The 26,968-nt window shown below is 36.2% G+C and overlaps 2 protein-coding genes and 1 long non-coding RNA gene across 3 annotated transcripts in view; 1 reads left to right on the top strand and 2 right to left on the bottom strand.

The window, feature by feature from the left end:
* LOC139815465 (intraflagellar transport protein 80 homolog) overlaps window positions 1-26,775 on the top strand; it is a 218,282-nt gene extending 191,507 nt beyond the window's left edge. The window contains exon 6 of the mRNA XM_071782400.1: window positions 26,605-26,775. Coding sequence (XP_071638501.1) covers window positions 26,605-26,644 — 40 coding nt within the window. The 3' untranslated portion in view covers window positions 26,645-26,775. The remainder of the gene's footprint in view (window positions 1-26,604) is intronic.
* Window positions 11,032-14,349, bottom strand: LOC139814801 (maternal protein exuperantia-like). Its single transcript, XM_071781302.1, has 5 exons — window positions 14,218-14,349; window positions 13,907-14,119; window positions 13,738-13,823; window positions 13,445-13,671; window positions 11,032-13,283 (listed from the first exon to the last, which is right to left on the bottom strand). The coding sequence occupies exons 2-5, from the start codon at window positions 13,998-14,000 to the stop codon at window positions 13,151-13,153; spliced, it is 540 nt and encodes a 179-aa protein (XP_071637403.1). The 5' UTR covers window positions 14,001-14,119; window positions 14,218-14,349; the 3' UTR covers window positions 11,032-13,150.
* On the bottom strand, window positions 19,416-26,580 carry LOC139815468 (uncharacterized). The gene is made up of 4 exons (XR_011732729.1): window positions 21,862-26,580; window positions 21,450-21,783; window positions 21,150-21,367; window positions 19,416-20,899 (listed from the first exon to the last, which is right to left on the bottom strand). It is a non-coding gene; the product is annotated as an uncharacterized lncRNA (long non-coding RNA).
* Window positions 26,776-26,968: the final 193 nt, after the last annotated feature.

Genomic DNA, 26,968 nt, shown 5'->3' on the forward strand with positions numbered 1-26,968 from the left:
AAATATTTAATGATTTCCTACTCTCACAAAGTGTTTTGGTAATTATACAGAAAGATGTCAACCTCATGTATGACCTTGACCTTTTTTTTGTTAACGGGGGGGAAATCCGCACGGATACCCCCTCTCCCAGGGCGGGGAGGGCATTTATGTGGGACTCCAACCCACTAAAACCCCCCCGGATGTTCCTCACGGCGTTTTGTGAGGAGGCCCCGGGAACTTGAGATATCTACCATGGGCCTCGTCACGCCTTGCCCTTTCGGCAAAACCCCACAGTTAAGCTAACTTGTGGCGGATGGGTGACATTACCTCCATCCGCCACCCCTCCGGGGGTGCTACCGTGGCAGCCGCGGGCGAACGGTGGTCCCCGACCGTTCACCCGCCCCTCGGGCGGGGAGGAGAGAAGGTAGCCATCACCGAGGTGACGGGTTCCTCCCCCCGCGCCCTTGCTCAAAGGGTAGGTGGGGGTCAAGGCTCGTGAGTCCCGACCCCCGACTTCCGCAGGCCGAGAAGGGTACTTGTGGCGGGTAGCCCTTGGGCCACCCGCCCGAGCCCCCTCCGGTCCGCATCTTCTACCGACTCAGTCGGCATCTTGCAGTAGCTCGGTGGCGGGAGAGGCGGGCACCCAGGGGCCCGCCCCCCCCGTCACCACCCGCGCTTCCTCCTTGTTGTCCTACTTGTAGCGCCTTCCTCCTCTCGGAACCGGGGAGGGGAGGAGGGGGCCGACGCGGTATATTGGGCTTCCCGCGCCGTTACTTTTTCCTATTCTCTAACCGAAGCTGTTTAGGGCGCGCATTTCTTCCCCCGGAACCACGGGAGGGAGGAAGGGAGCCGACGCATTACAACGGACTTCCCGCGTCGTTGTTGCTTCCTATCTGTCGCGCCTATTATTGGCGTCTACAGGGAGGTAAGGGAAATCATTCTCTCCCAGCACTTTCTCTTTCCCTTTCGTCCGCCTCCTTCTGCGACATTACTTTGTCACAGAAGGAGACGAACGCCTTCCATTTCCTCTCCCCTTCTGGCCCCATCGCAGCTGCGACAATGGCCGAAGGGGAGAGGTCGTGCCCCACAATGTCCCGGAAAGCACGGCGCTGCTCCTCCCACGCCGGGCAGAACTCAAGCGTATGCTGCGCCGTGTCCGCCCCCTCCGGGCAATGGTGGCACTCCGTGGTGCGCTCTCTTCCTATTTTGCACAGGTACTGACCAAAGCATCCGTGCCCGGTCAGCACCTGTGCCGCGTGGAAATTAATTCCGCGTCCCTTGCGGCCCATCCATTCTTGCAGGACAGGCCACACGGCCTCTCGGACCCTCTCTCCGCTCTCCAACCGGGGGTCATCGAGGAGTTTCTCCCAGTTTCGGAAGAGGGTCTCTCTGGCCTGCAGCCTCAGCGCGGTCCTCATTTGCGGGGTAAGTGTGGTGATCCTCAGTTTTTCCCTCATAGTCCCGGCACGCCGATAGGTTTCGGCTTGTGTCTGGGCCATGAGGACCACCGGTGGTATCCCCGCGAGGACCGTTGCCGCCGTATGAGAGACGGTTCTATACGTGCGGGCGGCTCTCCCTGCAATGAGACACTGCACTGATTGCAGCTCCCTTTTGATGCGGTCGTTCGTCGCCGCTTCTGCCGCCCACACTGGTGCTCCGTAAAAGAGTATAGAGTGGACCGTCGCCGCATACAGACGGCGCTGTATGACCTTGACCTTGATATATAATGTCAAGGTCACCCTCCTGAGTAATTTTCAGAAGATTTTAGCCGGTCGTTGTTCATTAAAAAGTTATTAACAAATGAAACTAAAAAATATAAAAAGTAATTTACTGATATATGTGTATAGACAGTACACATAGGCGGGAGTAGGTGGGGATAGACCTTGGTTCGCGTGAAAAGTTGAAAACCTGAACCATACAATGGTAGACTTTTGATTAGATTGAAGCGAGGTTCATCCCACCCCATCTCGGTCTGTTTATAAGACAAAACAAGGTCTATCATTGTACGATTCAGATTTTCAACTTTTCACGCAAACCAAGATCCATCCCCGCCTATATGTGTATTGTCTATATACATATATTAGTAAATTACTTCCCTTAGCACTGACACAAACTGTTATATTTCTGAAACTTTTTTCTCAATAACTTTTTAATAAAAAACGACCGCCAGCTAAAACCTTCCGAAGGTCACTCAGAAGGGTGACCTTGACACCAATATCAAGGTCGAAGTCACGGTCTTACATACGGGTCTCGCAACTCGATAAAATTTCAGTGCTGGGGATGACTCCAATATCGAAATCATTTTTTGGTGTCGCTGCTATTGGTTTGACAGTGCCAACGTAACCTTCTTCATTACGTCGGATAGCTGGCTTTCGGCTCTTTGAGATTAACAAACCTACCTACGGACTCAATAAGTCACCGTGGACGCGTTGTATGTTCTGTCAGATTTGAAGTGATGGCAAAATCCATCGTTGTACCTAAATACAAAACAGGTTACAAAAGCCTGAAAATAAAACGCTCTGTTTTTAAAGTGCCAACGAATAGCGAATGGCTCAAAAATTCTCTAAATTAATAAATTGATAAGTCTTCATTATATATATTTACTATACATTGTGTGCTGTTTTCGATCATTTGTACCTGCCCTATTTCATTCACGATCGGCACGTAAAATTTCAAAATATAGGCAGTAGTTTCTATAAAATCTATCTTGGTCTGCACGAAATTATTTTTGTATGCAAAATGCGATAAAAATATATTGTAATATACTTTTATCGATTTACAATATATTTTTAAATTATATATATATACACGAAGTGTGATCAAAAAGTTCGTGGAAAAATTTTTTTTCTGCCGACGTGGCAACACTGTAGCCTTCTATGGTGGTTTGGCGTCTAAGAGGAAGCCTTACGAGTCATCAGTGCAAGTTTGATCACGATTGAGTGCATAAGTATTTTTTGTGCCAGTATTTCTGAACGCAGTTTTTTGCGCGGTCGAAATAGAGCGAGATGTTTTAATGCTCTTCACATCCTCAAAATGTTCATCCCGCATAATCGTTTTAACTTTAGGGAACAAAAATGTCGCAAGGGGCTAAATCAGGCGAATGCTTTTAGCGAATTTCACGAGGATGTTGGTTCTTTGTTTGGATAAAACATCTCCCCAAGGAACCACATTGCAATTAAAAAATTACGTTATTTTGACATCATATTGACCAAAAAATGATGTGAATTTGGTCAATATGACGTTAGAATGACGTCATTTTGCGATATGTTCCTTGGGTTGCTCCATTTCGACCGCGCAAAAAAACTGCGTTCACAAATACTGGCACAAAAAAAATACGTATGCACTCGATTGTGACCAAAAAAGGACCCCGCACCCAAATGAGGGGAATTTGGTTCTCGGCCAAACTTGCTGAAACTGTAGTATGTTATTCTTTATGACCTCCTGATCAAAAGTCTCAATGGACACAAAGTCCAAAAATCAATGGTTTTCGAGATACTGTGCTTCAAAAGTTCGATTTTTAGTTTTTTGCATGTAATCAAGTGAATATACGAAATCGGGTTTACGATCGTAATATACGCGTAACTGTAAACATGTGAGCGCAGATGTGTATGCGACGGTAGTATTGAATTGACAAGCATACTGATTTTGAAAACCAGCTATTGTTTATATCCTATAAGCGACACAATTAGTGCCCGCTCTTAGCGCAATCCAGGACCAACCACGAGGAGGTGGCGAGCATACTGGTCCCTTTGTGTGTGCGTGTGTGCGTGTGTGCGTGCGTGCGCGCGCGCGCGTGTGTGTGTGTGTGTGTGTGTGTGTGTGTGTGTGTGTGTGTGTGTGTGTGTGTGTGTGTGTGTGTGTGTGTGTGCGTGCGTGTCAGCAGAGATAAGGACCCCACGGTTCGTCACTCCTGCGGTAGTTAACGACTCCAAACCCTTTCTGTTGTGTGCGTGCGTGCGAACTTTTTGATCACACCTCGTATATATATGTATATGCCGAGATATATATATATATATATATATATATATATATATATATATATACTATATACACATATAGTGTAGAAGTTGTGGATTCTTTAGATTACGGTATAATGCGTATGCGCTACTATTGTCTCTGTCACTCGCATAGAACATCCTTCGATTGCAGCAATCCTAGCGGCCTCAAGCTGAACAACTTTTGGCTTTGTTAAGCGAGCCATCTCCCACCATACGAGTTGAGAGACCTGTATGTAAAACCGTGGGCGAGACAAATAAGAAAGCGTTTTACTTGTGAGAAAACTTGGACAAACTATTTTAAAGCTATGATTGAAATACGATATGGTCGAGGTCATATATGAGGTTGCCCTCTTTCTTTATAATTACCAGTGTTTATATTCCAGGAAAGTAATAAAAAGAAAATTGATATACTAAATGCTATTCAATAATATAATAAATCAATATTAAACAAATACACCCAAAACACCAAAATACAACACTATCAAAATATAGTGTAAAGAACACAATAATAATATATATTTTTGGTATGCTTTGTTGTAGGAAAAAAGAGAGGAAGAGAAGAGAGATTAAGAGGGAAAAAGAGGGATAACGTTTTGGGATATCAAGATGAAGTGGAAGTAAAGATAAGCATCAAGTCATTCAAACTGTTAAAAAGATAAGGAAACGGAGGTTGGCTGGAATAGATAGGACATAAAAAAATATGTATATGTTGTGCACAATGAATTCTTCTCTAGAAGAAATTGGGACGAGCGAGATGGAGAATTGTGCCTGACCTTCCTTTTCTGTTGCTATACTTTTTGAGAACAATTGAATACTATTGACCAATTAAAAGTTTGCTAAACAGAGACACAAATGGACCCAAAGCAATCCGTCTTTTTCTTCTTGTTACCAAGATGGGAGTTCACATTCCAGTATAGTATAATATAGTTCACTGGTTGTGCATAATTAGATTAGATTAGTATGTCTATTAAATGGCAATTCTTGTATAACTCTATAAGGAATAATAAAGTCTGTCTATCATAAGTACTCTTTAGTTAATTTATTCTGTAAAAACCCTCCGAGTGGCAACCACCCCGACAAAAAAAGATTTGTAACACTATTGGACGAAATCCGGATAAAATTGGAAATGCTGCCATTATGTCTCAATGTAACAATATAGTAGAAATTTAGACTTTTGTGCAAATATTGATAAATATTTGCATAATTTATTTGTAAATAGTATTTCAGCAAGACAGCAGTGTTATGAGGAATCATCTTAGCAAAATATTTTCAAAATTTTTGGAAAAAATTGCGAAATAATTAAGAAATATATTTAAGTTTTATTCTGTGTTTACTGAATCGCCGATAAGGTAGCGTTCTTTCTCATATGTAAAATATGATGAACTGTGGTATATATGTATGTAACTGTTATATATCGGTGTTTGCTGAAGTATACTGGAGTGATTTTGCTTCTAAATATTGAAATATGCGTGCAAAATTTAAACTTAAAATTAAATTGCTCAATTTTTGTGCAAATATCATTCAAAAACTTCATGTCGGCAAGAACGCTACGTTATGAGGAACCATCTTCGCGCAATAATTGTGAAATTCCTCTCAATTGAGTGATGCAATTATTGTACAACATTAGCGCAATTTTCCTATCGGGGCAGAGACATTGGTGACCGGGTCATTCTAAGAAGCGTTTATTTTTCGGAAGCAGCCAGATTCGAAATAAAATAAATAAAATAAAATACTTAACAATTTATTGTTGACAAAACAACTATGTTTTCAAGTAGAAAGATAAATCAATTTTCGATAATTTTTGGAGATTTTTTTCTAGCAATTAAGAGGAGAAAATACAAGGAAGATACATGGAAGACAATGACCTTGATTGCCACTCCAAAAGAAATGAAAATATATGGCCACTCAGAAGATTAATAATATTACTTATATTTTTTATGTAGTTTTTATTTATGTAATGATAATATCTTTAAAAACACAATGCAGTATTATAAGAAAATGAAAATCTATACGTTGTTAATAGATATTTCTTTATTACTTTCTAGGAATAACAGTAACTTTTACTTTGTTATATTTTTAATTTTTAATTTTTATAATATTATATTTTATCCTTTTGTTGCAATAAAAATGTAACATGTCTTTCTTGAAACATGCACTGGCTTACCACAAGTGCAGGATTTAAGAAGAAATCTAGAGCACCCTCGCGAGGATGCTACCGGTTCCACAGAGGTTAATACCAACCCCTTACCCTTTACCCTTTTTTTTAAAGAGAGGGTTAAAAATTTAATTTTACTTAAAGCTTAATTCATACTCAGTTTATCATGATTCGGATTTTGATACAGGTCCGGGATTGATCAACAACTCCCTGTGGCCTGTTTAGGTATGAAAAAGGGTGAAAACAGGGAAAACAGGTTTTCCAGGGAAAGAAGGGAAAGGAGTGATGGGCGGTGGTTGGTGGGATATGTTACTAATTGTATGGATTTTAAAGACTAAATTTATTGTGATGTCGAGAATATGTATTTAAGTATTGAATTTGGCAGAATAAAAGGTGCCTGTAACGTAATGTACAATAATGTTGATACAAATATTACAGATCATATATAAACGCTTTAACAAAAAAAATAATATACATTCCGTATTGCACTGCCTACATCATACCTTTTATTCGAAATTATATAACTGAATCCTGAACAATAACTGAATCCTGCTTTACTTTTAATTTGCAGTAGCTTACAATGCTTTTTACAGTCGCTTACAACTCTTTTTTGCGCACGTCTTGCACGCGGCTCGCACGGCTCGCAGTAATGTAGAGAGCATGAAATAAATATAACTATGAGAGTCGTCTAGATAAATTCAAACTGTAATTGGTCAAAAGTCTGATCACCAGTAAAACAATTACAACTCAACACACTCCTCCTTAATTATTTTACTTCGCAGCTGTTCCAAAATTCTGCGAGACAGTGGTTTTGTCAGTATATCAACAAGTTGATCGGAACTTTTGACATATTTTAGTTCTACTGTCTTTCCAATTAATGTGTTCCTGAATGAATTTTCTCGGAATATCGATTTGTTTCTTGCCTTTCGTTATTTTTCCTTCATGTGTATTTTGTAAGATGTGGATAGCAGATTTATTGTCAACACATAATGTTGTTGGTTTATCTATAGAAATGCAAGTTCACTTCCGATACGTCGTATCCAGCAAATGTCATCAATTGATGATACGGCAGCTCGATATTCAGCTTCGGCAGTTGATGTGGCTACAAGACGTTGTTTTTGAGCATACCAGATAACAGGGCCGCCTCGAATTATAAGAACTCTACTGGTTGAGTGTCCTGTGAGTGTATTTTCTCCATAGTCGGAATCTGTATATGCAACGAGTTTAGTATCCCCATTGAAAAATATTCCATAGTGAACAGTCTCCTTTAGATATTGAAAAATCCGTTTAATCATCTTATCATCGGTTTACTGCAAAATCGACTTAGACAGTTAACGGCAAAACTGATGTCAGGTCGAGATATAGTGGTTAGATATAATAGACTTCCTATGGTTTCACGATAGGGTTCAGACTTTTCAAGCGGTTTGTCATTTACACGATTTTCTTCAGCTGTCACTATTCCAGGTTCCATTGGAGTGGATGCGGGATTTAACAAATCGAATTTGAAACGTTGAAGGATTTTCTCCGTGTATTTTGACTGACTAACAAAAATTCCATTTGGACTGTTCTGTATTTGCATGCTAAGATATGATAGTTTGCCATCTCGTACAATGTCAAAAGTGATTTCAAACTTTCGCTTTAGTTTATTTAAGACTTCAATCATGTCATCCTCGTATGTTGTAGCAACAAGTCCATCATTGACGAATACGGCGAGTATTATGCTTCTGTCTTCGTTGTAGTAAACACAGGGATCATCATCTGTGTTATCAAATCCAAGTGACTGCAGAAACTCGGAAAATTTATTGTTCCAGTTTTTTGGAGCTTGCTTCAGGCCGTAAAGACTTTTCTTTAGCTTACAGATACGACCAATACCATCATTAAAGCCTTTCGGTTGATGCATAAAAATATCTTCTTTTAGATTTCCATATAGGAATGCCGTCTTAAGGTAGTTCTTTCATGAGAATAAGTATTAGATAAGTATATAAATTTAATATATGTTAAATATACAGTAATAAGGTGTACGCAAAAATCAGGTGAGGTTAGCACAACTTTACAAGAAATAATTCATTCTAAATGTGTGTTCGCGGAGCGTGATATTGTTATTCTATCCTTGTTTACATCTAATGAACGAGAAAGATAGAATGATGCAAATCGCCACGGCCGAGATTTTCAACGAATAATACATGTACTTAGCGATTAGATAAATACATTATTAATGTCTTAAAATATTCCCTGAAGTTTTCGGATTTCATACATACCTTGAAAATAAGGGCTTAGCACAAGTTTTGCTCTGATATATGAGGTTAAATAAGTAGTGGATCGAATCGCATATTGCTTTACTCGTACCGTCATGGTGGCGATGTAAATTTGGCAACGCTGTATGTCAGACCCGGGACTAGACATTTCGGCGTTCGAGGCGAAAGAAAAGAATGCGCCCCTTATAGTCCAGGAGCTAGCGGAATTTTAGGTGACTGATTTTCTTACGCCTGAAATTTTTTCTACGAGTTATTATGGTCATGTCTGCCAAATGTAGACAGGTGGCAGAGTCTGTCCGCGGGACATAGAGCGAACAGAATTTTTGTAACTTGTATTAATTTCCAAAGACATTGACTGATTTCATTACAGCTGATTTTTTTACAGTTGATTATTTAAACCATTTCAACAAGAAAAAATGAGTTGTCCGACAAAAAAGTTGGGACATGACCCGTGTCTGCCATTTGGAATTGGTAATTTTTTCTTTGACTCTTGACTGATTTTCTTACAGCTGAATTTTATTTTACAGTTTAATAATATATTAAGGATGAAGTATATAACCTTGTCCGACAATTTTAGTGGGACAGAACCGCTCTCTGACGTCTTTGTTATGTTAATTAATCATTAATGTTTGACTAATTTTCTTACAGCTAATTTTTATGGTGTACTTTTAAAATGCCAACAGAAAGACATTGATATATTCGTCCGACATTTTGGGTGGGACAACACGATATAAAAGCAGAAAAATCTTATACGCGGCTTAACAGAATACAGTTTCTCAGTTGTTTCGACAAATAATTTTAAATTAAGAGCTTTACGTATAATTTATATAAGGTACCTATGAATAAATACAGTTTTTATATATATAGCATAATTTTTATACTATATACATATATGGGGCATTCTCCGTCAAAAAGACCACCCCCTCTACACACTTCAATTTTAGAGATATAATGTTTTGTAAGGGTTTAACATTTTCGTTAAAGGGTCTATCGTCATAGGTCCGCCATTTTGTTTGCTCAATAAAGGCCATACGACATCAAAAAATAACCCTTTAACGAAAATTTTAAGTTTTAACAAAACATTTTAACTATAAAATTGTGCAGAGAGGGATAAATTATCGAATTTTAATTCGAATTATGGAATTTTTTATATATATATATATATATATATATATATATATATATATATGTATAAATAAATAAGTAAATAAAAATTATTTTAATTTGCGTGGAAAAAATTTTATAGCAAATTTGTCAAAATGCCGCTGAAAAGTCCAATAATAATAGTCACAGCATTATCATGAGCATTGCTAGAGAGCTAACATGTCCCAATATTTTCATCAGACACGTGTGAAAATCAAAAGTATATAAAATTTCAAAGAATTTAACAACTTTGTCCGACAAAAATACTCCAGTAAATAGTATTACATGTCCAATAATAATAATCACAACATTATTTTTGTCAGAGAGCAAATATGTCCCACTATTTTCATCAGACACGAGTGAATATCGTTAGTATATAAAATTGCAAAGAATTTGACCACTTTGTCCGACAGAAATACTCCAGTAAATAATATCACATGTCCAATAATAATATTGTAAATATTATTATTGTCAGAGAGCAAATATGTCCCACTATTTTCATCAGACACGAGTGAATATCGATAGTATATACAATTTCGAACAATTCGATCACTTTGTCCGACAGAAATACTCCAGTAAATAATATCACATGTCCGATAATCATATTTTCAACATTATTTTTGTCAGAGAGCAAATATGTCCCGATATTTTCGTCAGACACGTGTGAAAATCGAAAATATATAAAATTTCGAACAATTTGACCCCTTTGTCCGACATAAATACTTCAGTCATTAATTGATGATTAATTAACATAACAAAGACGTCAGAGAGCGGTTCTGTCCCACTAAAATTGTCGGACAAGGTTATATACTTCATCCTTAATATATTATTAAACTGTAAAATAAAATTCAGCTGTAAGAAAATCAGTCAAGAGTCAAAGAAAAAATTACCAATTCCAAATGGCAGACACGGGTCATGTCCCAACTTTTTTGTCGGACAACTCATTTTTTCTTGTTGAAATGGTTTAAATAATCAACTGTAAAAAAATCAGCTGTAATGAAATCAGTCAATGTCTTTGGAAATTAATACAAGTTACAAAAATTCTGTTCGCTCTATGTCCCGCGGACAGACTCTGCCACCTGTCTACATTTGGCAGACATGACCATAATAACTCGTGGAAAAAATTTCAGGCGTAAGAAAATCAGTCACCTAAAATTCCGCTAGCTCCTGGACTATTAGTAACAAATAAATATTTTTTTATGGCATGTAAAATGTAATAAAAAATTATATTAATTAGTGATATTGCATTATGTAAGTAATTAACTGTTTTTCAGCTACATGTTAGTCCAAAATTCTGCGAATATTGTAAACAGGATTGTTTTGCAAACTCTTTTCTTTTTTATTTGTCTTATTTTATCTGTGGTAACTTCTATTTTTTCTACCTATATATATTATTTTTTCCCTTTGCCATCATGGAGTGAAAAATTCGAGACTCAAAGGAAGATAGAATCCAGTGGAGTAATGAATAATGCAGCACACGTATACTGAGCATATGAATAAAAAATACTCAAATATTGTTAAATTGTTATACATACAATATTTATTCAAACTTATATTATGATAAATTATACACTTTAACTTTAATTAATGTTTAAAGTTTGAGCTCTGTTCGAGCTGATGTTGCACAATCGCTATAAGTACTTGATTTTTTTTGTTACTTGAGGCTTGGCCTCTAACATCTTCGCAAAGCAACATTCGAATCCCCTCCGGTCCAAAATCCGCGAATGTCTTTTCAAGTATTTCCAATGTAATGCCGGCTTTTGCCATTTTGGTTTTCATGCCAGCCCGGGAAAAAATATTCATATATGATCATATATAATCATATATGATTGGCCATATATGGTCAGATATGGAAATTGGCCAGATCTGAGGATATATGATCTGGTATTATTGTATATGTTAATATCTGATCAGATATGATCAGGTATGATCAGATACGAACTGACACAGTTCAATCTGGACATATATATTTAAGTATGTTTCAGAACATTGTTATATATTTTCAAAAGTTATTTTTTAAGTATGCCACTTTATTATAAAAGTGGACTCCATGATACAACTGCGATACAAAAATTGTGCCGCTTCATAGCGCGAGACAGTGTCGTGTCTTTTTATACCATTCTTATAACACTGTTGGTCAAATTTTAAATACGAGAAACAGATCCCATCGAATGCCATCTATCGGATACTTTGAGATGCAATATCTGATCTGATCATATATAATCTTATATGACTATATGATTTTCAGTTTAAATTATAAGATATTATGTTTGCAAAATAATACGATTAATATATTTATTTATAAGAACTATAATATATAATATATAACAGTTTTTTTCACGAAGGTAAAATTTCATTGTTTATAAAAATATTTGATAAAAATTAATGTCAATTAAAAAAGATTAAGTGTCTTATGCAAAATTAGAAAAAAAGAAAAATTTAAAATAACACAAGCAATGAGATGCCGTTTTTGGTCGAAGTGGATCTGGGTGCTTAATAATATTTCACAATATCAATTATTATTAAATATATTTTTCAGTTTTTTAAACTGCGTGCCAATATGGACTTTGTCGGACTTAAAACACATATATATATATATATATAAACGCTCTATATATGGGCATGTAAAACTTATATCTGTTTATATCTCATTTATATATGTTCATATACTGTCAGATATGAATATTTTTTCCCGGGATAATATAAAATGTCCGGGAAAAATATTCATATCTGACAGTATATGAACATATATAAATGAGATATGAACAGATATAAGTTTTACATGCCCATGTATAGAGCATATATAATCATATATGGTTATCTATCGCCATATATGATTCTGATCACCATATATGATTATATATGCTCTATACATGGGCATGTAAAACTTATATCTGTTCATATCTCATTTATATATGTTCATATACTGTCAGATATGAATATTTTTCCCGGACATTTTATATCATTATATCCCAGTCTGGTCATATATACATCGCGTCTTGTCATATATGATCATGTACAGTGCCGATATAGTTATGTATGACCATATATAATTATATCTGATAATACATGGCCAAACATTCTTTATATACGATCATGTAAGGCCAGATACGATTATGTATAGTGTCATATCTGCTACACATAATAATATGTCTGACCATATATGAACTTATATGATCAGATCTTGTGTCATGTATAATATACGATCTGATCACATATGGCAATAGATAACCATATATGATTATATATGCTTTATATATGGGCATGTAAAACTTATATCTGTTCATATCTTATTTATATATGAACATATATGAACATATATAAGTTTTACATGTTCATATATAAATATATACTGTCAGATATGAATATTTTTTCCCGGGAGCCGAGATGTCTTTCAAACTTTCGAGAATGACTTTGTTGTGTGCATGGACGACAGCATTATTCTCTGCACGCAAGATTTCACCGGTCGTTTTTATCATTCCCCTTATCATATCGTCGGTAATTCTGCTACTGCTAACTAATCTTTTTAGAATTGAGACGTCGGTAACAGCATTATGAGCTCCTGGTATGGACTCAGACCCCAAAAAATCTTCTGCGAGGGCTGTTTGGGTATAACTTTTCTATTCTTTCTTCCGATTCTGAAGTAAATTGCGAAAGAGATGCAACGTATCTGCGAAACCCATTACGACAAACTGGAATTCTTCAAGAAGTCCGAACTTCTTCATGTGTCGCAATATCAACGGTGCATCGAATCTAATACAAATCATATGATAACTGATGAAATATTCGACCATTATCAGACGCATTTTGACTTTAATAATGTGCGATATACACGTTTCCTTGATCTAAAATTCTATTTAAAAAATAGCGTTTTACTGTTAGTGCATGAATAAAATTAATTCTCTGAAATTCACCTAAATCCGTTGTGAGCTGTGAGAATTATACTATTTCCGATACTCCGTAAATAGGCAATGAAGTTTTTGAATGCCATTTGAGGTGGCGTTGTGTCAACTTGTTGGTCATTCAAAAACATCTCACCCCCATGGACTTGAAGCCCAGTGACTTCTGCGGCCCTGGAAGACATGCCTCCCGCTGGAACGATATATACATTAAATATTTCCTTTTCGTGCACAGCTGCTATCTGAAAGTGTAGGAAAACCTGAGTCAAGTATTTCGCCTCTTAGCTATCACAACAATAGTGACAGACCTGGCATATTTCTGCGGACTTCGACAGTCCGGTTGTTTCCAAGTCAAAAATCACTATCCTCGCACCTTGGTGGTCGGAAGTATCAGCTGAAAGTAAATATTTCTCGCATGTATATTGGGGATGACCGTTCATGACAACCAGCGTCTATAAGAGTAAGTGCAGAGGATACCTTGGTAAGGACTCTCATCAATGAATCCAGACACACTGTTCAATCCGCTGTCGGCATCGTACATAATTACTTCGCGACGCTGTACGGATGCCATCTTCTTCGTTTCGCTTCGACGGTCCGTAAATTCTCGATTTTTCGTTTTCTGACACTTTCTTTCGATTCGCGGAATTTTACCGTGGCTTTGCTCGGCGACAGATTCAGCTCTTTATAAACCTTGAATATAGCAGTAAATAAAATTAGAGTTGGAAATCGGCTGAACGGATGAGAAATCGATTAGATACAGGCAAGTTGTGTACAACTAAAATAATCACCTGTTCAATGTAGGTCACTCCAATATTTTTTGGCAAACTGATGCAGCTACTCGAAAATTGAGGGACTCTGATGCTGCGTAGTATTTTGATTTTGGAGCCTTGCTGGCAACTGAACTGTTAAAGGATTCGTTGCCTTGGCTAGAACCGCACGGTGCCAATTTGTCAAAATTATTCGCAAATCTCGTGAAGACAGAAGTAAGTGCAGATTTTAGCTGTGGATCTGATAAGGGCTTTCCATGAGGAAGGCCTTTGGGCTGATACTTTTCACCTATGCTAGAATAGCGACACCACTCGCCACAACGCTCATGATTACCAAAAGCGTGAGACACGACGTTTCTTAATGCACACTTTACTGCTTCAAGATTGCCTTCATTCTTTTTTATCGCGCAAGTAAAGCATCGTAAAAAATACTCGATGATTTTAGTTGGCAGCTTCAAACCATACAACGAATTAATCATCGCCTTGGATGCGTGGTTTAGATCAGACCACTTATCTATTCGTGTGGTAGATTCGCGCCGCACTGCCGTAATAGTTGATGAGTCGTTGTCGCCAATCAGTACGTTAACGCAAACGTTTTCGTCCTTCAGATGCTGGTTATGAATGATCAACTCCACAGCCAAGTTAGGCTCCATAGACTTCGCGCTACCTTCATAGTTTTTACGACAGTCATGATTGTCGGAGGAGTGCCCCCGTGCGCACAATGCACATGCCTTGCATCGAACTGCGTACCCGAGGATTTGCTTCGACCGATGCCCGATGAGACTGCCTTGACCTAAATATCGACGCAAATTACGAAATAGCTATAAAGAATTTGAAGTCTCGTGGTTACATAAATTCAAACCAGAGGGGCTGTTATAAGCTCGACCAGTTCCGCGCTTCTGCCACCCTGCGTCGTATGATGCGACGATCTTGACGCTCTCCTCTTGATTTACCTCTGCCATCGTGATACTGTTTTCTTCATCATTAGATCGTTCGGGATTGCTGAAAATACAACCCAATGTCTGACTATGTGTAATCTGATAACAAATTGAACTTTACTTTAATTCTATTTTTATTGAGTGGAAAAAAATAACTTTGATAGCTCTGCCTCAGGAGTAATGCTTGCAGCTACTGTTAGGGATTTTTCCACCTTGATAGCTTTTCGACAGCTATTTTGAGCTACCCTTTCGATAGCTGGACCGACAATTCTCTCATAACGTTTTAGTGTGGAAGTTGAAAAAGTTGGTATATCTAGAGCAGAAAATATTATGTTCAGTTGCGATTCTCCAACGCCACTGTCTATCATTGCTGCAATGCATTATAAAGAAGAAATTAAATGACGTAAGCTTCAAAATATAGCAAAGAACAAAACGCTATATTTACGCATTTTATAATAAATCAACATACCTGTTGCCGCTTTGTGGTTCACATGGTATAATCTCTCATTTGGTAGGTGTTTATTTGTATGGATTGTGTACTTTTTATCGCACTTTACACATTTCACATCAAGTGTGCTTGCCAGACCGAATTTCTGCTCACTTTCGACGTAACAAAGTGATAGAGGAATGTCACAAGCTGTGCACCAAAGATTGAGAGCAAGAGTTTTCAGTTCAACAATACGGCGACCATAGATTTCAAATTTATCGCGCACGTCAGAGACAGCTGGGAGGACAGCTTTTTTTTTCGACGCAAGCACATTTTGTCTCCAACGATATTTGGATTTCGAAACGAAGCATCCTTTCTCACGCCCGTGTACAACATGAATAGTATGACTATACCGTTTCATTGCTCATGGAATGGAGACGTGATAACAAATTTGTAGGTTACAAAAGACGTGATAACAAATTTGTAGGTTACAAGAGACTAGCTACTGCGGTGTTGCCAAATGTATCTGTACGTTAATTGGATGAAAAAATCGAGTCCAACAGTACTACTATTGTGATATTTTTTTAATTAATAAATAATAATTAAATACGATTAAATCGTGCGTGTAAAATCATATTTTATATTATTATAATTATTGGGATGTTGCAATGTTTGTTTTCAATTACCTCATGACGGACTGTTACTTGACTAGGTGCGTAGGTGAAAGGACTACCTTAACGTCAAAAGTCATCAATTTTATCTTGTTAGAGGCTGCGAGACTGAAGATCAATCAAATAGACGCATGATGAGCAACAGGGCTAAAAGTTCCGGAATAGTCTATTCCTTCTTTCTGTTCGAAACCTCTGGCGACAAATCTGGCTTTAAAACGACCGTCCTGTTTTCGTCGTAAGATCCAGCGACAGGTTAAAGGTTGCACCTGCTTAGAGGGTTTTACTAATTGTAAGTCCCATGTTTTCATTTTGATCAGAGAACTGAGTTCTTCAGACATAGCTTTACGCCAGTTTTCATCTTTTAGGGCATCTGAGACAGAAATATTCTCTACTTCTCCTATCCCAGCAAACACAGATATATAACGATTATATTGCCAGTATATAACGAAATGTAACACGCAATATAACACGATCGTAACAGTTATGCAGACGTTAGTTGTAATTTCGCATACATGGATTATTGCAGTTATATAATATAAATAAAGCGATGTTATATAACATTTATACAGCAGTAATATAATTTAAAGCATTATTGTAATATAACTGCAGTGTAACCGTTCTCTTACATTTTATTGTATATATTAATTAATTTATAATTTGCCTTTTGTACATACTAATTCCAGAAAAAGTTTTTAAATTAATTCTAAGCGAAAACAAACTGTTTTATTTGCTTTTGGTTGAAATTAATTTAAAAACCTTTTTTGGAATTAGTATGTGCAAAAGACATACATGTTTTTGCGTAGGAAAGGGACAAATATAAATATATTAATATTGAATAATCATTTTATTAGATATATTTTGCACTCCAAACATGTAGAGAATATATACATATGTATCATATATTCTATATATATTATATTAATATATAATAAAATTTTTCTTATTGCTTCCTCATAGAGGAAGCTTTGTTTTCGTGAATTTCGTATATGAACCTATGATTGCGTATAAAGTTGGGTCTAATCAACCAAATTTAAATGATTTATATATGAAATAGGGGTAGAAGAAACCAACGAAGAGATTGGTTTTTGAGTTTTTGATGCCAATATGTTCACAGTGTTCTAAAATGTCAAAATATCGCATTAAAATCGCATGTCCGATGTGTGTATGTGCAGATTTGATGTCCGTGGTTGCTCTAACTTCCGTAAATATTGAGATATCGGGCTGTTTTTTTTAATCGATAAAGTATCATTCAAGGAAGGTTGGTATTGAATTTGGCGATGATTGGTAAAGGGGTTCTTTTTTAAAAAAATTTTGAATTTTTTTAGAAATGTCCGTTGCTCTAACTTCCTCAAATTTGGAGATATCGATCTATTTTTAATTTTATTATATTTTTTAGTCTTTTCTATCTCTATCTATATAAATAAAATAGAATGTCTGTATATGTCTGTTCTTTATACACTCTTAAACTATTTGACCGATTTTGAAAATATTGTATATGAAGTAGGGGTAGAATTTCCCGGGGAGTGTCATGATGTGTATAATTTTTCGTTACCGATCTTTTTGGAACCCGGTACCAAAATTTTTCCATTTTTTCGGAAAATAATTGACCGAATCTCAAAGAGTTAAATATGAAACGGGTAGAACTTTCCGGGGAGTGATATAAAGTGTATAATTTTTCGTTACCGATCTTTTTAGAAACCGGTATCAGAAATACACATAACCTCGATTTTTCACTTAAAAAATTAAAGTACCTATATAATCGGTAAGTATTACTTAAAAAACCAAGGAATAAAATCGGTAATTGGTAAGTGAAATATTGAGGTTCTATGTACATCGCGAGCGAGCAATCTCAAAATTCCCGAAAAAAGCCCGGGTAAACCATGGGATGATGTCGCTGATCGGTAAGTGAAATATCGAAAAAGCGGAAATGACTCAATAGTGTGAAACTCGAGTAGAAAAAGACCGGTTACGACATGTTTAATCCATGAAAACATTTATGCAGTCTGATTTGAAATTAGAGGCATTTAGTTATGATTCAAATTACGAATATCAATTTCATCTGAGAGTAATAATTGGGCAAATGGATGCAATATGTGATTATTGTCAAGCAAAAAAGTTTAAAACTTAAGCACCTAGATGTGTTATTCATGCGAAAAAGTTAAACTATCGTCTTTAAATCAACCACCCAACACACTCCTTATGTTTGTCTACAATAAGAATATTGAAACACAAATGAAGTCGTTTTAAGAAAAACGACTCCCGGGCGAAGCCTGTGTAACCAGCTAGTTTCATATATAATTTTTTAAGATTTGCTTGATTAGACCCAGTTTTATACGCGATCGAAGGTCCATAATTTTGATCGCATATAAAGCTAATTGTAGGTCTAATCAACCGAATTTAAAAGAATTATCCTTGAAATAGGGGTAGAAAAGACCGAAGTAAATATTGTTTTTTTGAGTTTTCGATGCCATTGGTTGATTAGACCCAGCTTTATACGCGATCAAAGGTCCATAATTTTGATCGCATATAAAGCTAAGTCTAATCAACCAAATTTAAAAGAATTATATATGGAATAAGGGTAGAAAAGACCGAAGTAAAAATTGTTTTTTGAGTTTTCGATGCCAATGTGTTGCTTATGTTCAAAAACGTCGAATTTAAATTTTTTGAGAATCGGTTTTGAGGATTGGCTATCCACACACATCAAATAACTTAGGACAGATTGAGGCGAATCGGATTAATACAAGTTGTAAGACAATTTTCGTTAGTATTTTATTTTAAACGAGCAATTTTATCGTGCTAATTAGTAATCCGATTTGCCTCGGTCTACCCTATACATTTTTTAGACAAAAATCGGTAACCCTTTCACTAATCTTTGCCAAATTCGAAACAACCTCCCTTTAATGATACCTTATATATAAGATTACGTGTATGATTTATACACTTTTTAGGCAAAAATTGGTAACGCCTTCACCGATCATTGCCAAAATTCAACACCAATCTATCTTTAATGATACTCTATCCATAAAAAAAGTGTGCAAGTAGAAACTCGCACATTGCTTCCTCATAGTTTTTAAATGTGCAAGTAGAAACTTGTACATTGCTTCCTCATAGTTTTTAAGTGAGCAAGTAGAAACTTGCACATTGCTTCCTTATAGTTTTTAAGTGTGCAAGTAGAAACCTGCATTGCTTCCTTTATGAGGAAGCCAAATTAATAAATATCTACTAATAATTATGCATACAAAAACAGGCTTCCTCATAGAGGAAGCAATGTGCAGGTTTCTACTTGCACACTTAAAAACTATAAGGAAGCAATGTGCAAGTTTCTACTTGCTCACTTAAAAACTATGAGAAAGCAATGTACAAGTTTCTACTTGCACATTTAAAAACTATAAGGAAGCAATGTGCAAGTTTCTACTTGCACACTTAAAAACTATGAGGAAGCAATGTGCAAGTTTTTTGGTTAATGAATATATTTGGTTAATAAACAGCTTTTTATCACAATACATATTGATCCGGTCAAGGATCATTCAAGGATTCCTCACATATAAAATCTTTGGTACATTCTATGGAATATATGCGATATATTCCAAAATCTAAATTTCGTATTGGCTGGTGGTTTCCACATTCTTCAATTTAAATAGATCTACTGTTGTTGTATATATAATTAAATATAGGCTGTACTTGCACATATGTATATATTATTATAAGCATCAGACATGAATCTGTTTTTGTTGTGGAGTCCACCAGCAAATTCTCTATAGAAAATAATTATGTAAAACTAGTCAATTGTACAATCTCTGATTTTCAATCACAACTTTGTAAAAAGACAATCAAATTGCGTTCGTAAAAAAAGAAAAGATTTTACTAGCAGTTTAATGAACATAAGACATTTTAAGCACTGACAAGTGATTCAAATTTTAGAGTTGTATGACAATTAATATTGATACTTATAATTAACTTATAATATGTAACTTATACTATTCTTTACTTTATCATAACGCGTTTATCTGTCAGACTTATACCTATAGTTTAATTTTAATAATCTCTTTTCTGAATCATTTTACGAGCATGCTTGTCTAGTGGACATCAAAAGGAGATGTATTCATGTTTCCTCTGGAAGATTTATAGGCTAGTGCGGACTCTATTCCTAAAAGGGGCAGTTCCAGCACCCACTGGTCAAAGCTCGATCAAGGACATCGACCAATGCGGACTCTGTCCTCGCCAGAGGACAGTCCCAGCAACCACTGGTCAAAGCTGGTTCAAGGACATCGACCAATGCAAACTCTGTCCTCGACAGAGGATAATCCCAGCACTCACTGGTCTAATCCAGGAGTGCTGGCACTATCTCCTTGTAGAATATTCCGCACTAACCTAAGTCCTCCATATAAGTACATCTCCATCTAATGTCTGATAAATGAGCACATTGTGATTGTAAACAAATTAAAAAAGATTATTAAGCTATAAGTACGAAAGATAATGAAAACATATCCATTTCTCTATTATTACATTGCAACCTCTAATTCTCAATCATGCCATAGTAAAAAAAATCCTATTGCATTAAAAAATAAAAAAATAACTACGCCGATACATTGATATGATACATTGATGATATAACTCAAGCGGAAATTTTTTCATTATATATGATTTCACCAACTCGACAAGCAGATCTATAACGAAACAATATAGATAACAATCATTTTAAGTAACATAATGAAAAACGAGCATTTAAAACGTTTTTTAATTTATTATAACTTGTCTCGAAATTTAGACAACCATTTACATTTTATAAGCAAAATTTTATAAGCTGTAAGCTGCAAATGCTTCGACATTAGTGAAACTCTGTCCTTATTTGATTTCTATTATATTTCGAGAGAACATAAGAAACACGAATTCCTGAAACATATATTGAAAAGATACCGAGTAACGTAGCTGCAAGCGGTTGAGCCGGCGCTGCCTTATCCTGCAACTTTCTATGATGCATAGGTACTCTATGTAGCTGAACTCTAAATGGCAGATTCGCGTCGTGCATTAAACTGTTTGCATATTGGTCCTCCGCAATGCAGCTTAGTATCAAGAAGCACAGCTTCACATTACTCATTATAGCCTCCGTTCGAATTACTTGCATAACTATCGAACTGTAATGCAAATGCAGATATCTCACAATTGTTAAGCAGCGAATTATCAATAATTTTATAATAATTTATATTATATTCTCACAACGATACTGCAGGAAGGTTGCTAGTAGACTGAACGGCTGAGCCATCACGTCGGGTGGCGAAGCACCAGGAGCTACCGCGTTTGGGCCCAGGGTATTATTCGGCGATGGAGGTTACTAGAATATTTATTAAATTAAATCCATAGTCTCCCTGGTTAGCTTTCTTGTACATGGATTGGATGACGGCTGCTAAAGTTTGCAGTGCGTATACTATTCTAAATAGATGTTCATCGACTAATGTTTCAACACAGTGGCACACCAATGCGTTCAAATTTTTTTGCTGGCATTTAGGTGTTCCGATGTCATATGTAGAATTTTATTTTCGATGTGAGGTACCTACAATATATATTGCATGAAATAAATATTTATCTTCGATTAGTCGGAAAATGACAAAAACAGTCCCAAGATACGTACCATAGGTTTAATAAGGAACAATTCATTCCAGAAATTTGGATGAGCTAGCGTCAGGTCTTCGTCTTTAAAGAAACTCTCATAGATCGGTACTAGCTTGCATTTGTGTTGACGTTTGGCATCGGAGCCGCTCTTTTTCTCATAGCCATTGGTACAGTAAACTATTTTCCTCTGTTCATATTCAAACTCTAGAAACATGTTGGTATATAAGTTCTTTCACAACGATACGCTTGTGTGATAATCTTAGATCTTCCTAAAATAACTTTTCTAAAAGAAATCAAAGGCAATACTATGCATTTTATATTTATCTAACTCTTTATATAATGAATAAAAATGTCGTCTATATATTTATTTATCAAAATCATTGCTCTGTATAACATAAATTTAACATTTCAATGTAACACTGTTAAATACCCTCCGACATACGACTGATTGTAGATCGACCCGGGTATTTTCCGTTTCACGCATGATGCGCATAATGCATCATTTATCCTTGTTTATTAACACTCGATGAATAACAATAAGGATAAATGATGCATTATGTGCATCGTGCGTGAAACGGAAAGTACCTCTATATTATATACTAGCATGCCCCGCCGGGCTTCGCCCCGGAGAACATGTGTATTAAAACACGCAAATAGTCTCTCTCTCTCCCTCCCTCCCCCCTCCCCCCTCCCCCTCCCTCCCTTCCCGTTCCCCTCCCTGGATATCTTTCTAGATTAATTTTTTTTTACGTGGTAACGAAAAACTATACAGCCTATATCACTCCCCGGGAAATTCTACCCCTACTTCATATACAATACTTTCAAAATCTGTCCAGCCGTTCTTGAGTTATAAATGGTGTAACCAACCCAACTTTGTTTTATATATAAGATTGCCCTTTCCAAAAAGATCGGTAACGAAAAATTATATACTTTATAGCACTCCCCGGGAAATTTAACCCCTACTTTATGTACAATTCTTTGAGATTCGGTCATTCAGAACCGATTTTCAAAAAAATCGGTAACAAAAAATAGTACATTTTATAGCACTCCCCGGGAAATTCTACCCCTACTTCATGTATAATTCTTTGAGATTCAATCAATTATTTCCCGAAAAATTGGAAAAATTAAAAAAACCGGTTTTTAAAAAAACAGTAACGAAAAATTATATACTTTATAGCACTTCCCGGAAAATTCAACCCCTACTTTATGTACAATTCTTTGAGATTCGGTCATTCCGAACCGGTTTCCAAAAAAATCGGTAACAAAAAATAGTACACTTTAGCACTCCCCGGGAAATTATACTCCTTCTTCATGTATAATTTTTTGAGATTCAATCAATTATTTCCCTAAAAATTGGAAAAATTAAAAAAATTGGTTTTTAAAAAGATCGGTAACAAAAACTGTACACATCATGGCACTCCCCGTAAAATTCTACCACTACTTCTTTAAGATTCGGTCAATAAATTCCCGAAAAATTGAAAAAATTTCCGTACCGGCTTCCAAAAAAATCGGTAACAAAAAATTATACACTTTATAGCACTCCCCGAAAAATTTTGCCCCTGTTTAATCTATAATTCTTTGAGATTCGGCCAATTATTTCCCGAAAAATTAGAAGAATTAAAAAAACCGGTTTTCAGGAAATCGGTAACAAAAAACTATACACATAGTGGCATTCCCCGGAAAATTCTACCCCTATTTCATATACTTTTGGTAAAAATTCGGTTCAGGGGTTTGGGCTGAGCGTTGATGAGTGAGTGAGTGAGTGAGTGAGTCAGTCAGGACATCTTCCTTTATATATATAGATGTGCACAACGTGTTCTAACCTATAATAGCTAATTTTAACGTACATATACATACCTTCAAGTTATCTCTCGTACGAGAGCGAATCAAAGGGACGTCCTCGACTGTCTCTCGCCGGCGTCGCGTCCTTTTACGACCGACGGGCCGTCGCGCACACGAGACACCCGCGAACGCGGTTCACGATCTCCCACGGACGGACGCGGTCTTCTAAATGTATATCGTCAGTATCGTCACGATCGTGACTCGTGGCACGATGGCACGAGCAGAAGCGGAAAGAGACCGCGAACTTGCGCGCGCCGCTATGGCGCATGCTATTGAAGTTATATAATTCCGGCGGTAATTGAAATTATGTTATATAATATTTATATAATATCAACGCAATCGTTGTTGTATAACACGCATATATTGCAGTTGTATAATTGTGCATTTATTATAACATATGAATAACGGAGCAATATAATAGTTTTATAACTTAGTTATATAATAATAATAACGTAAAGTTATATAACTGTTATGCTACTACAGTATAACACCTGTTATATAATCTGTTACTTCCAGGTTATATATCAATTATATTTAGTGTTTGCTGGGCTTTTTAGTATTAGCAATTTTTCTAATTCTATTACATTCTTTAGTTCTTTCTACCCCCATCTATATACATATATAAGTACCTGATGTCTGTATGTCTGTCTGTCTGACCGCAAACTACTTGTTATTTTCCAATAAATTGGAAAAATTTCGTAACTGGTTTCCAAAAATTGGTAACAAAAAATTATAAACTTTATCCCGGAAAATTATAAACAATCCCCGGGAAATTCTACCTCTACTTTATATACAATTCTTTGAAATTCGGTCAATTATTTCCGGAAAAATCCAAAAAGATCGGTAACGAAAAATTATATACTTTATATTTTTTTAAACAGAAATCGGTAACGAAAAATTATACACTTTATGACACTCCCTGGGAAATATATTCTACCCTTAGTTTATATACAATTCTTTAAAATTCAGTCAATTAATTCCCGAAAAATTTCTGATACCGGCTTCCAAAAAAATCGGTAACGAAATATTATACACTTTATAGCACTCCCTGAAAAATTCTACCCCTGTTTCATATATAATTCTTTAAGATTCGGTCAATTATTTCCCAAAGAATTAAAAAAACCGGTTTCCAGAAAATCGGTAACAAAAAACTATACACATCATCGCATTCTCCGAGAAATTCTACCCCTATTTCATATACTTTTGGTAAAAATTCGGTTCACTAACGAATGAGTAGTTCACGGACAGACGGACAGACAGACAGACAAACAAGACAAACAGTCGGGTTTTATATTATAGTATGATGATATAAAATGACTCGGGAAGACATCCCCAACAACATATTTAAAAATAAAGCAAATCGGAGAGGAGGCTCCTTTTATGCATAAATACCGATTATATGCATTTGGTTTTATTAGGTATTATGAAACGCTTATTAGGATTTTGGGTTAAGGTGTGACCGGACATGGATCTGTGCGTTGAGAAAATCTCATAAACTGTACTCACTCACGTACTCACGTACTCACGTACGTTAAAACGGTCGCCACTTCGTTTTAAATGCGATTACGAAGAACGCTGACATGCCCGGTTGACTTCCGGTTGCCGTGAAATACTTCCTCTCGATCCTCAGCCTCTCTGTATTTCCGCTGCGATAATGCGTTTTCATCGACCACGCCCTTTACGTAATTGCGCACTTTTATTTCGGATTCGGTAATCACTTGCTGGGATTAGGATTAATGAAGGTGATTAAGTTGCACTTGCATTTATGAAAACAAATAACAAGAATATATATTTTGTACTCGAAGTACAGGATTACAACGGGTAACGCCCCGATTGCATCATCTCGCATCACTCGCGATTTTCGTATAAAATAACGTATATTTCCGAAAAATATTCACTTCCGGATGTTCTCTGATTAATTACGATTACGCGGATTACGGTCGCGCCAGGGATACTTCTCCTCCTCGTCCGATGTTTAACGATTATGCTCACGATTAAAGCCCCTTGCACAATGCCAGGCAACAGGCAATAGGAACAGGGAATAGAAATCAGAAATCATGTATAAATGCAGAATAAACAGTGACACAGGCAATAGACACAGAGTTTCCGTCACGTTGGAAATTCTGTGCCTATTGCCTATTGCCAACCAATCATAGCATTTGAATTTTTTAGGTTGTAATTAACGATTTTTTGGTTATTTCCTGTTCCTATTGCCTGTTGCCTGGCATTGTGCAAGGGGCTTAAGGATCTCTTAAACCGCGATATTAACACGACGAGAGTTGGCGAGGAAAAGACCTCGTCTCCCGCCGAGATTTCTCCCACCTCAGGCTCGCGACTGCGTTGCGCGCGATCGGGTAAATCACGCCACGCGCCCGTTTGTTGTCAACACACTCTGTCTCTCTCACACTCGCGCGCGCCGGTTGCTTACGCCACGCGATGCTCTATTGTCTTTCCTTATCTATAACGCAGTTTCTATCTCTCTTTATCTTTAATACGTAATAACTGATCTATCGCGAATATTAATATGAAATTTATTGTTTTATGTTTCTAATGTTCCAAAATACCTAATTAATTTAATTTTAAGCAAATCTATTAAATATTTAAATATTTCGTTATTAAGCTTAAAACTGCGCTATAAACTTATGTACGTTATCTTATATTCGTCACTATATAAAATTATACGCAAAATAAAATAAAACTATGACATTTACGTCATTGAAGATTCATACATAAAATAAATGCTGTTCTTTATCATTTGCGCATCTAACTACCTCATTGCGTCACAACCTTACAATATGCGCGTTATCTTATCTTATTACGCAATTTACATATAATATCATTATCTTTACAGGAACTTTGCCATATTGCTCTCAGGTAAGTATAATATAGATCTTAACACTAATTCTCTTTCTAATTTCAGGTATACGCCTTCATGCTGCTGGATCTTCGTGGGATTATAGGTAGGTATACAATTAGGTATACAAAGTAAGTATAAAATTATCATTGAACATTAAAAAAATATTAATAATTAATTTTTACGCCGCCGATTATTTTTGCGTCATAATTGAAAAAATAATCTAAATCGCATATTTATCATTGATTTTTTATCAAACAAATAAATCTTCTTAAAATAATATCAAAATACACTTAATTAATGCTTTGTAATATTATTGCGCCTTTTACGTTTTTAAAAGATCATCTCAGATCGCTGTGACGACATACTTCGTCTTTTGCGTTATCATCCTCGATAATCCTTTTTTTAATCTAAATAACTTTATTTAATT

This window comes from Temnothorax longispinosus, chromosome 6, assembly GCF_030848805.1.
Source record: "Temnothorax longispinosus isolate EJ_2023e chromosome 6, Tlon_JGU_v1, whole genome shotgun sequence".
NCBI lineage: Eukaryota > Metazoa > Arthropoda > Insecta > Hymenoptera > Formicidae > Temnothorax > Temnothorax longispinosus.

Excerpts from the sequence above, each read along its gene's own strand:
- LOC139814801 (XM_071781302.1), bottom strand. The coding sequence starts at position 14,000 with ATGGCATCCGTACAGCGTCGCGAAGTAATTATGTACGATGCCGACAGC. Across the intron at positions 13,672-13,737 it reads AGTCCGCAGAAATATGCCAG|ATAGCAGCTGTGCACGAAAA; the intron begins GTCTGTCACTAT and ends CTACACTTTCAG. Across the intron at positions 13,284-13,444 it reads ACAGCTCACAACGGATTTAG|ATTCGATGCACCGTTGATAT; the intron begins GTGAATTTCAGA and ends GATTTGTATTAG.